The 12,740-nt window shown below is 36.1% G+C and overlaps 1 protein-coding gene across 1 annotated transcript in view; it reads right to left on the reverse strand.

The window, feature by feature from the left end:
• The window catches only part of TMTC2 (transmembrane O-mannosyltransferase targeting cadherins 2), a 245,508-nt gene that overhangs the window by 45,542 nt on the left and 187,226 nt on the right, over nt 1–12,740 (reverse strand). Inside the window, exon 9 of the mRNA XM_033058311.2 lies at nt 364–445. Within this exon, the coding sequence (XP_032914202.1) occupies nt 364–445 (82 nt within the window). The remainder of the gene's footprint in view (nt 1–363; nt 446–12,740) is intronic.

Raw genomic sequence — 12,740 nt, forward strand, 5'->3', positions numbered from 1 at the left:
ACACTAAAGTAAAACTCCTGGTTGCCCACCCACCAACAATCAGTGAAGTCAGGCCAAAACTGTTAAGAATAATATTCTAGGCCATGAAACTTTTACATATGGCAATAGTCACTTTAGTTCTTTCCCAGGGAGGCAGCAATATTGAAATTCCTCTCATAGGAGAAAAGCTATTCAAAATATGAAAATCTTCACCTCTCCCTCTACAATGATTGAAAAATTGTAATGAAGTAATATATGGTAGATTAGTTTCTTTCCTTTTAAAGAAGATATTTTGCCAGTAAAACTTTTCAAATCTTTAATCACTTGGAGAGATTAAAAGCAAGCCTGCAATATATGTTGAAATCCTATCTATCTGAAACATACCATAATGCATGTAGCAGTTTCCTTTGGTAGGATCCAGCTGAATAGCCTTCATGAAGTACTTCTCTGCCTCACTCTTGCGTCCCTAAAAAAAAAAACGTGGGGTGAAATTATTTTAAAATTGTGTCACCCTGACACAATCATGTACAGTTAAAATTTCCAAACTCCAAGCACTGCAGAAAAACAACTATTGTTATCACTAGACTTTAACCTAAATAATATGAATGTTTAAGTGCTATGGCAAGTTTTGTGGTCAGCTACTTTATGGTGCAGATCTCCAGACTGAGGAAGAAAGGTATCCTACATACTCAATGTCCAAGGAGTAAGGAAGTGATAGAAACATATTGCAAAAAGTATTGTAAAGGGCTTTGGGGTGAACATCAGCTTCATGCTACTTTTCTGGACAAGCATTATACTTACCCAAGCTAAAATCAGAAGGGAAACTAGAGCTTTAGTCATGCTCTTAAAAAAAAAACGTTGGTGAGGGTTGTGGGAGAGAAAGCATATTATGGTTCTATGAAATCACAGAAACCTAGAAGTTCTCATGTTGGAATGGACCCATAAATATCATTCAGTCCCGCTCCCTGCTCCAGACAGGACTACCTAAAACCATGTGAATAAGTGTTTTCCAGATACCTCTTGAGCTCTGACAGGCTGGGTGCTGCAACCACTTCCCTGCAGAGCCTGGTCCATTGACCAGTCACCTTCACAGTGAAAAATCTTTTCCTAATATCCATTCTGAATGTCCCCTGATGCAGCCCCATTTCTTTTCAATGTATCCTAAATAGCACTATATACACAAACAAAGGTAAAGTTACCAAAAATGAAAGTACATAAATAGAAAATATTTTAGGGTTTAATATGGGAAGTTAAAAAAAAAAAAAGTATTTCTGATTTTAGTGTGGAAAGTCAGATTTTATCAGAAATAAATCCTGACAACCATAAAACAATCGTAATAGAAATGGTAATTTTTAAAGACAATGGTCAAGGGTATGACAACTAGTCAGGGGATAAAAAACCAAAGCCTAATAGAACTGATGGTAAAAAGAATAGACATTTTCTGAAACAGAGATTTCCTTATCATTGGAATCACCAAATCACTATAGGTCCATTATGGTATAGAAGTGCCAAAGCAGATCCATTACTGATCATTACTCTTGAAAAAAACAGTGATATTGGATTAGTCTAGTCTGATACTCAAACACAAATCACTATCATATTCAGTAAGACACCTGCAACCTGTTTATCCCTGTCCCCACGAAATTAGCTGCTGTGGTTTGTGTTGTAAAATAGGCAGCCTGCAGAATAAAGAACAGTTAAGCTTAACCCCAGTGGAAGAAAGGCATTGTGGTCTGCACCTCTTGAGTTGCCTTGAGTGTTATTTTACAGATACAGCCATATAGGCTTTCTCAAGTTTTGTGGTTTGGAAACAGACATGGCATACATCCTGCACTATCCCATAAGTTAACATAGGAATAATAATGAGGTCTGTTCATGATTACAGCTGCTTTAGATTCTCAGTATTTCCCTCTGGGGTCTTAGAGACAATAAAATAGAGTGAAGGAAGTTGTGCAGCACACCAAAAACTATATGAAGACCAGCTTCCACCAAAACCAACACAGAGGCCACATTTCAAGAGATCATCCTGGCAAAGATATGAGCAGGCTTAACATTTACAGGATTCCAGTTTCACAAAATGCATGTTCATTGGAGGCAAGAATTCAGCCTTATTATTTAGCAAACTTTCTTTGGTGAATCCATATTCCTTAAAGCCAAATCCACATGGCACATCAACCACATGATAGAGTACACTATCTTATATTGCAGTGGTTCATGTTGTTTTAGGAAAAAAAGCCCAAACAACAAAACAACAAACCCACAAACAAAAAGTTCAAGACAAAAAAACATATGACATATAGCCCAGACCTGATTTTTCCTCTTTTACTAGCGCAGTAAAGACACACACATACACACACAGAACAAAATAAAATAATCATAAATTAAAACAATTGGCAGAGTGAGGTGATAGTCAAACACACATTTTGCATATTTAAATCTATGGCTGGCAATTGTGGTCTGGCAAAAGTTATAATGGCTTATCTAAGTCTAGCATTGAGGCTTCAAAATGAGAGGCACTAAGCATATGTATCATTAATACTGACAGAATGAACATCTACAGATTTTGCATAATTGTCTTTTTTAACAGACTAACACAATTAGTTTTAGCTGGTTGCACTCTGTGTCTATTTCTAGAACATCAAAGCACAGTTCAGTGAATACAGTCATAAAATTGTAGCTTCTACCTACAGAACTATAAGGCCACAAAGATTTGTCAAACATGATTAATTTTTATTTACTGGAATCACCAAAAATACATGACTGCTCTACTCCTTTTGGCACTTTCCAAATGGCATACTGCACTCAAGTTCAGGCTAGTCAGGAGACCTACAACACACAATGATGACATGTGCCAGCATACATAACATCAAAAGAATTGTGCTATTTACAGGCTCAAATGGTCATTTCACAGATAAAGGGGAGAAAAATCTTTAATTATATCAACCTAGAGCATAAAGTTATCTAATTAAAAACAATCAGCAAAGCTCCATTTGTTCACATTGGCCATCACTTCCATTTATTCACATTTGTCAAAAATTATTTTAAAAAATTAATAAAAGTCTTGCAGACTGGCATTGTGAGTAACCTTGCATCACACCAGCTAAAATGTCCTCTTTTATGCAGTCTACTGCTAAAATGTCAATACCTCGACATAGATTTGGTACACATTATTTTTTGTGTCAAAATATGTAAAATATAACTGCTTGACAGAAACACGTTTTTTCACAATTAAAACTTAGTATTTATCAATTTCGATTATCCAATATACATCTTAACTACTCAACAGGATGCAGACACTGTGTAGTTTACTTGACAGCAATCCTGTCATTGTCCCATTCCCACTCTATATGTTCTCAGGATTAAATAAAACAGATGGTATAAGGGAATAAAACTATAACCTTTAAAGAAAATCCAAATAATTGTTTAAACAGCTGAAAAGTACTGATTTGGGGCAGGAAGTCATTTTGTGTGCATGCTCACTGTTACGTGTATTGACCCATACAAATGCAGGAATTGAGAGCCACTGGCAACCTCCCAGTTTCTAGCAGCAGGGTTTGCAGTCATATATGCACAATGACATGCTCTGGCAATTTTACAAAGCATAAAACTGTAAGTTTACAACCACACGATAGCAGACTTACTTGAAGGATAAAGAAGTTATTCAAAAATTTTAATGAAAATACTTGACAGCCCTGAGGATTAATATTGGGATACCTTTCTCCTCTTGGTCACCAGCTTCGATTCAGTCCAGGTCAGTAGCTAATGAAAAGGTGCTATATGACAGCTACTGCTGTGCTCAGGAGAAATTAGTGGGTGGTCCCAAGCCCTAATGGAGATCCTCTGCACAGATGCACTAGCATATTTATGGCCTTTCAGTGCAGAGACTAACAAGACAGAATCATAAAACAATCAGTGTCAATCTCCTTGCTGAAGAAAAGGACTTGAACATAATGAAGATACTTTAATAATTGATTTGGAAGACTGGCTGATATTTGCTTCACTGGATCTGGACCTAAAGCACATAATGAGGATAAACTTCCTGGAGTTTTCCATTATTAAAGAAAACATCAGTCCCCCACTCCCCTATCTCATGTCCAAATAAAGATGAATTGCCCCTGATTACCATCTTCCAGCAACACCATCAAATTTAAAAGGAAAAAAAAAGTCTAAAAAGTGCAGGCAAGTAATACAGGGCTCTTATAAACTAACATGTAAGGTGTCGCAGCTTTCAGAAACACCTCACTCTCCACAAATCATGCAGACTCTAAATAAGAATGACTGCGTGCTTGCAGTTTTGGAAACAAACTTAATTGTTTAAATATGATTTCAGGGGTTTGATTTTTAAGATCAGTTCTCTGCAGTTGACTTCAAGAGGTTTTTGTTTTGTTGGTTGCTTCTTCCCAAGAGACCAAAACATTGTATCTATGCTTGCTAATATGATTGGACATACAGGTTATCTGAGATACAAATTAAACATAAATGACTACCATGATCACAAGAACAAATGAAAGAGAGCCAGCTAAGGGCAGTTCATACATTAGTAGAAGGTTGAATTTATCCTTAAAATAGTAAAAAGCTGAGGGCAAAACTAGCATTTTGCTATCTACCCAAATTCTTTTTTCCTCACTTTTCTTGTAACTGTGCCAAATTCATGTTGAGGCAGCTGTTGTACTTCAGGCTGCTGGAGGCCTAGGGACCCTGCAATGGTAGTAAAACTGGGAAAGACTAATACAGCTGAGCAGCTCTGAATAACCCTCCTGTGGAAACTATGATGACACAGTGGCAAGCTGTAAGGTGGTTCAACAAATTAGGTGGTCTCTGCAATCTGAGCCAACTTTATATGACATAAATATTCATCATTCTTCAAAACTTACGAGGGTTTATCACTAGGACACAGACTTCATTCTTCAATATAGTTTCACCAATTTTAACTGGTAATAATGTGATTGCATAAAGAACTTAATTTATGCCACAAATGCAGTTGACTGTCACTCTCCACTTCTGGGTTTTTTTTTTGTTGTTGTTTGTTTGTTTTTTGGCAAGCATTCACTTTTCTAATAAAACAGATTGAATTATGAAAAGATTTATTAATGGAAATTTGATTAAAATGTGCACAATGAATAGAGAAAAACAAGTATTATGTTACATGTTTTTTCTTCCTCTAGAACATTTTAAAGTCACAGGCTATTCAGTGATAGTAAAAGAGTTTGAACTGAACCTGTGACTTCCTTTCCATGTGTAAGTTATTGCGACCTGCATATCCTGTTTCATAATCAGTTCCTTTTGCCTCAAAAAAGTGAGATGAAACACAACTTAAATGGTGTGATACTGAGTAAATGAGTCATAAATTCAAAAGTTTTTATGTAGCTGGACTAATGAAACAGGAACTTGGAGTTGGAGTTGCATCTCACAATGACGTCATTGACACAGACAAGCTCTCCAACCCGGCTGTAAATATTAGAAGTTCAAAACGAACTTTAATATCTGGCACTTAGTAGCTAAAGGGATTCTTCTTTTCACCTTCATTTTCCTGTTATTTCTACAACTCTTTTCTTTTCACTCTGAATTACAATATAAATGTCTTGCACCATAACTTGTGTGTGAAATGCTACATCAACAGAAATATGCAGGACTTGGACTCTATACTTCCTGTGCATTAAGGAGACAAATCCTGCCTTTTCATATCATCTTTATTAAGATTTGACAACCAAACATGGCAGGAAAACCATCTCAGTGTATGGGAGAATGAACCGGATTACTCTGGAGGAAATTACACTATAAATCTTCATCTACCACTTCAAGATAATTCATCATATATTAAACCTTATAATAAATGTGGAGCAACTTTCTCCCAGTGTGACATAGCCATGTAACTTTTGTCACTGAGGTCATGACTAACATTCTCCTTCCCAATCATTTCACTGGACCAGGGTCTTCACATGCATAATCCAGTACATTGCATACAGCTTGCATGACCCAGTACATAACCTAGTTGCTTTTGGAAATAAGCCTTGGTAGAATCAATAAAATGCAACCTCTTATTTTAGTTTAATCCTTTACTTGCACCTTAAGTGGTTCATTTCCATCTTAATATATAACATTATTCCTCCTTCAAACACATGCAGATTTTTGGTGAGTAAAAATCCATCCACTAGCTTCACTGAGATACTGCTGAAGTCAGTGTGATTCTTCTATGAGCCAAGGTTAACTGACAGAATAGTAACATAAACTGTGTTCTTGAGTATGCATCTACGGTGATAATTAAAGGCATGACAACCAGAGAGTTGAGATTGAAACAGTGCCCATTGACTTTGGCAAGAATCTACTGGAGCTTAAGCTTTAGTGAATGTGACACCACTGCATATGAATTGACACACAGATCTAGAAATTTAAAGCACAGCTCAAAACTTTACTGGCATGGGACATGATTGAGAGACTATTAAGGTGACATTTTCTTCAAGTATTATGCATCAAATTAATCAATAATATATTAAAGCTATTTGACATCAATTTTCTTGGTTTATGTGTCTCCTACAACCAAAATCTTGTTCTATTAAAGTATTCTAAACTATAGAAAAGAAATGTAGGCATATTTTTTTTCCCCTTGGAAGTCTTTTTTCAGTTGTTCTGTTGTGGTGGGGGTTTTTGTTTGGTGTTTCTTTTAAAGGATGTATCTATTTTTAGTCTTTCTTTTGTGGTAACTTGAAGTATGGAAGGAATTTACCTCATTACATCATTGTTGGAACCAAGAAATATTGTGTAAAGTCTTAAGTAAACTTTTAAAGAATGGATTTCATTCTATACCTTGTGATTTATTTACTGTCTAAAGCCCTATTGAAATGTTCACTTCAGTCATTAAACTTTGACCATTTTGTATCAAAAATATGCAATGAAATGTGAAGTAAATTTCCAGGTTAGTCTCTTTCTTTTCTGTTCAGTCTTAAACCACATTTTATATTTTCTGATAAAGAAGTGTGTTAATATCTGCTCCTATGTTACCGGCCAGCCAGTAGAATATAAATTCAGTATTTTCACGTGCTGTTTTCACTGAGTCCTATGAATTTATTCTAAGCAAAATTTGGCCTATTTTTTCCAAATTGCTGACAAAATTGCTATGCACAGAGTAACTATATTCAACCATGTAATAATAATAAAAAAAGATCTCTCTTTTCGTGGGTTAGAACTAGATGATCTTTAAGGTTGCTTCCAAACCCAAAGAGGTCTGTTATTCTTTCATGAAAGCAGTTCATCCTGTGTCAGTGATGCTCTCTGTAACAAGCTTTAAATTTATGTTGAGTAAAGTGAGAAGTTTAGGGCTCCCCCTTTCCTGTACCGGAAGTTAGAAACATGATACCGAAGATGAGATCCCTAAAGGAGGTTACAGAGGGGTTATGTGCCTAAATACCTGTTCCAGAGTCATTTATTAACTAGACAGATATGCTATATTTAAATGAAAATACTCTGTTTTACAATTAATTCTATTACAACTGGCATGCAGCCAAACATGTCCTAAGGGGACTGGAAAGTGTATCTATGGATGGAATACTTCTGGCATGCAGCCAGCCTCTGAAGAAACACAAGCTCAATAGATGTCAGCTATTGAAACTTCTGTAGTTCGGAAATCCTGTCATTTAGACTGGAGGTGTTAAAGCTCCAGATACACCAGATAACAAAACCTTTTAAAAAAGGGTTCACACTTCTGAAGTCAGTAAAACTGATTTTCCCCACTGAAGAGGGAAACCTGTTCCTTCTAGCCCCTGCAAGTGAATTGCATATAAGGTGGAAACAAAAATGAAAACAACTCCTATTTTGCAAACTCAGAACTAAATACAAACTGTGCATGTATCAATTTTAACCCTCAACAGATTTCAAGTGGCAGGAAAGATCACAGTGTCTGTGCCAGGCACCAAACACAAACTGAATACAAGACAAAAAGGAGTAGAGGCTATTGCTTGGCTTAACTTGATTTCTTAGGCAAGGTAGTCTCATGAATTCAGTGTAATTTTTATATTGCCATGATGTGACTTTAACGGACATATCCAATTTAAAAAAAAAAAAATCTTCCTAGAAGCAGTACTAACAGCCAAGGGATATAGTTTCCCAAAACAAAATACTTAAGAGCTTTGCTGATCTAATTAAAATTGACCTGTTCAGAAAATGCCTTTTCACTAATTAAAGATTTCTCTGTGTGTAGGCATTTATTGGTCCCCTAAGTATTACTGGAAATATTTTTGTTTGTTTTAAAGGAGTTGATTACTAAAAGAAGAAACTGTTCTAGAAGATCATGTCTAGATTTAACATAGAGCATTTCAACTGCTATGTCTTAAAGATAGTCACGATTCTTTTGACATTGTAACTGTTCTCCATCATTCCTGCTTTTTTCCCATTTGTGCAAATCTAGAGAGACAAAAAAAAGTAGCAATGAACCAGTGACATTAAAGATGACAATATGACAGATTTTTCCAACAGAAATGCAAATTTCCTTTCTGTGCTGAAACATCAGCAGCAAGTAATTAGAGGAATAGTAAATGTTGAATTAGTCTATTCATTGTACACCATTCTCCTTCACCCCTGCTGTCCCATTCTTTTCTGTTCTTCCTATCTTCCATTTATTTCTATGTTGTTATTTATTTATATTTGTTTTGAGATGACAGTCAAGCGCTACACCAATTACTGAATACAGGAGGGTATTTGATAGCAACACTGAGTAATGTCAGAACTAACCAAAAATGGCAGGATACCTAACTGGTCTTCTGTTTGTCAGAAGCAAAAGCAACAATCAACTGCAGGCAAAAGTAGGGTCACTCACCTAGGAGCAATTATCTCAAAACTAAAGAAAGGTACTAAACTTCAATGTTGATACTTGAATGTCACAATCCTGTTACAGTAATTTCATGATTACAAGCTGCACAGAGTACAAGCTGCACTTCCGAGTGCCAGCAACTTTTCATTCTTTGTCCATACATAAGCCGCACCTGATTATAAGCCGCACATTACAATACAGAGTGTGATAAAAGGTATCTATTCTATCACCATCTGTTGAGGGTGGGGGCAGTGATCCTTATCTCAACGGCAGATATTCTGCTAATGGGACATCCACTGAAACCAGGCAGGGCATTGTTCTTTATCTTTTCACAACCCATCCTTCCTCCAGCCAGTCATTTTCTGCTAATGGCCCATTGAGTCCCACTGTGGGACTCATAAAATTACTTCATCCCATTGGAAGTTGCTCCAGCCAGGGGGAAGAGCCCAACATTTCTTACCAAGATAAAAACAGAGGTTTTGGGACACTAAGGGAGCCCCTTTCTCCACTGGACTCCAGAGGAAAATGGGGTTTCTCCACATCACCACTGGATCGCCGGAGGGAAACTGCACCTTCTACAGGAGCACTGCTCCAACTGAATCACATCTGTCACTGCAAGGGGACTGCAGCCACCATTTAATGGGACTGCTACCAACACCCTGCCTGATGGGGTGTCAGGTTGTACTCTGACTTTGTCAGGGTTTGGAGTTTGTTTCTTTGTAGTACTGTATTTCTATTTTAATTTCCCTAGAAAAGAACTGTTATTCCTAATTTCCATATTTTTGCCTGAAAGCCCCTTGATTTCAAAATTCTAATAATTTGGAGGGAGGGGGTTTATATTCTCCATTTCAAAGAGAAGTTCCTGCCTTTCTCAGCAGACACTTGTCCTCCAAACTAAAACAGCAACTTTTTGTTCTTTGTCCATTTATAAGCTGCACCTGATTATAAGCCGCACTTTGGGTTCAGACCAAAATTTTAGTCAAAATGGTGCAGCTTATAATCGTGAAATTACTCTACTTTTATATTAATCCAAAATGCTGCCTGTCTCTATCATGTCTATGACTGCCTTTTCCCAATCCCCTTTTGAAGAAAACATCTTAAAATAAAATCTTTTATATCATAGGGAATCTTCTAGGATTATTATTGCTGAATTAAATAGTTGGAGCTCCAGCACTGAAATTTTACACGGCAAAGTAATTTTTTCTTATGGCATTTTGGATGTTTTTTCAAGTCAGTAAAAAATAGGAGATTAACAGCACTGTGTGGAACCATGTAAAATGCAAGAAAATACTGCGCAATTTTTTCCAGAGAAATATAGCAAAGTCTGTAGCTCCTAGATGCAACACACTAAATGTTACAATATAAGGTTGTCCCTAAGTACTTTAGGAATCAGAGTCACTATTGCAAACTATGCAGAGTCATTTGAGGGCTCAACTTCCCTCAAAATAGATAAAATAAAACTTAAAAACATTTATTTTTAATTTAAATTAAGCTTCTCAGACTAGCATGCTACTGTAACAACCAACCACTGACTGATGGCAAAGAGGCCAGACATTAGGAGGGAAGGTTTCTTGCTCTTCTCTTGAGGACTACTAAAGTAGTAGAGAGGAAGTAGTAGTAGAGAGGAAAAAAAAAAAAAAATTAAAGCCTTACTTGCAAATGATTTTTTTAGCATGACAGGCAGTGCCTTCTCTTCTAGAAGGTCAGGTCATATAATGGAAAATGAATTACAGTAGATGCTCAAGGCATCACCTGGCACTATCATTTTTGACAGACTCATTTTTATCCTAAAGCTGGGAGTCTTGCAATTTCAAAGCCTTTTAAAAAATTATGCTTTTCTTTGTAATGTAGAAATAAATTACCTAAGCAAAGGATGAGGCTCAGATGCTGCAGTAGGAAGCTACCAGAAGATTGGCTATGTCAACTAACATGTCACATTGCAAAATAAAATCCTCAAGTAATTTAAACAGCTTAGCAAGTTAAAGGTATGAAAAGCACATAATGCTAAAGCACTACAGTTCTAAACAGCTACATGTCGTTTCAAAAATATAAAACAAGGACAAACCTAAGCCCCAGACAACTGGCTATTTTCCAATTATTCTAGTAACTGAACTACTCATCATGATTTTCAACCACTAAATTATGTTGTCCTAACATATTTTCAAGAAAATTGTAGCTTAGTGGGCTGTAATTCTTAGATATAAACATATAACATGAACTAATATAGAAGCTAGGAAATTCTTGTGACTTATGATATTAGGTAACAGGACTGTAAATTCATTAGCTACTCCTCTGGAGCTCTTAAGCTTGTCTGGTTTTTCCTGCATATACAGCAACATGCCCAAGTCCATTTGGGTATTACTTGTCTCTTTTCCAGCCTAAATGAATCTCTGATTCTATGTGATGCTGCTTTCATTAAGCATTAATACTGGCAACAGGCTTGAGAAGGCAGAAAACCTGAGGTTAAAATTAAGCCACTACTTTGAAATTAAAGTAAGGAAGTAAAACAGAGCTGAATTTGTGAACTTTACAGGTCTGACTTTACTGCTAGGGGGTTTTATATTAAAATTGCCTTTGGCTAGAATTTAGGAACTTGTCTGGAAATGACCTCCTCTCCTCCCTTACACCCCCAATTTCACTGATGGAAAAGTTTTATATCTATATTAGCATCTACATCCACCCTTCACTTTACTAGTCTCCCATTTCATCTTCACATTTTTTTCCTAGAAAAGAGACATAGAGAAGTTTTATTTTGTCTCTACCTATATTCAGAAAAAGGTTTGTAAAAAGTTCAAAGGTTTGAGTCCAACAGAAGATGACAAAGAAGCCTGTAACAATCTCTTCTTTAACATCCAAAAACAAACTGAAGTAGCCTTTTCTCTTTCTTAAATTTAAAGGCTATGAGAAAATTATCATTAACCCAGGTAGCAAAGTGTAACAGAGAAATAAATCACAGGGGTAGCTCAAGCTGGGATTGGGCTGAAATAGCTATGCCAAAGGGGGGAAGCTCTATTCCAAATCCCAAGGAAATTTATGAAGACTTCCAGGAAGTCAGTAACAGCAATTATATATTTGCGATGGGAACTAATACTTGGTCAGTTCAGTAAACCAGAAACTAGACAAAATTCATTTTATGAATCACTGAGCAGACAGTAACCTGCAAAATTGATTAAGTGACCAAAATGGAGACAAAACCCACATATACATATTTTACTGCCAAATCTCTTAATCCATTTTTGTGTTGAATATTTTTTCAGACTTGTAGCTCAAAGAACTAACTGGAATTAATGCCAATTTTCAATAGATCAAAGATAAAGGAAATTTATTTTTCATTAATGAAGTATCCATTAGAAAAATATTGTGCCATCTGTAAATATTTTGTCATTTTCTTGCTATACGCTTGTGAATTCCTGAAAGTCAGCAGAACATAAGCACCATCTTTTCAGCTTATACAGCTGTCAATAGAATGAACATCAACTCTTTCTGTACTATTACCATGAATATGAGAAGCACAAGTAATTAAAAAAAGTGCCAGGAGATAATAAAAAATGTGAGGAGACTAGACCACAATTATGGCACAGAGCAAGTATAGGAAAGCAAATGTGTTGAGAAAGGAAAAGGTATTTTATTGCCTATCATAGTGCAGAATTCAGTGTTCAAAGCTGTATACAGTTCTTCTCTTTGCTGAGACACATTGTTCCACAAACACAGCTCAGATGCTCAAGGCACGATCCCCCCCCACATATCTTCTTTTTATATCCCCAGAGAAATGTACACAGTTCAATTCTACTATTACAACTCAAGCAGATTTTTCATTGCTTCTTTCTAAAAGTGAGATAATAACATTAAATTTTAATTCTATAACTGCACTTTCATAATTTAAAAAAAATGAATTAGCGGCTCACAATGTGTTTGCACTTCTTGGATTTGGGGATTTTGTTATTTTGAAGAAAACTGT

The sequence above is a fragment of the Catharus ustulatus genome, chromosome 4 (genome assembly GCF_009819885.2).
Source record: "Catharus ustulatus isolate bCatUst1 chromosome 4, bCatUst1.pri.v2, whole genome shotgun sequence".
Classification (NCBI taxonomy): domain Eukaryota; kingdom Metazoa; phylum Chordata; class Aves; order Passeriformes; family Turdidae; genus Catharus; species Catharus ustulatus.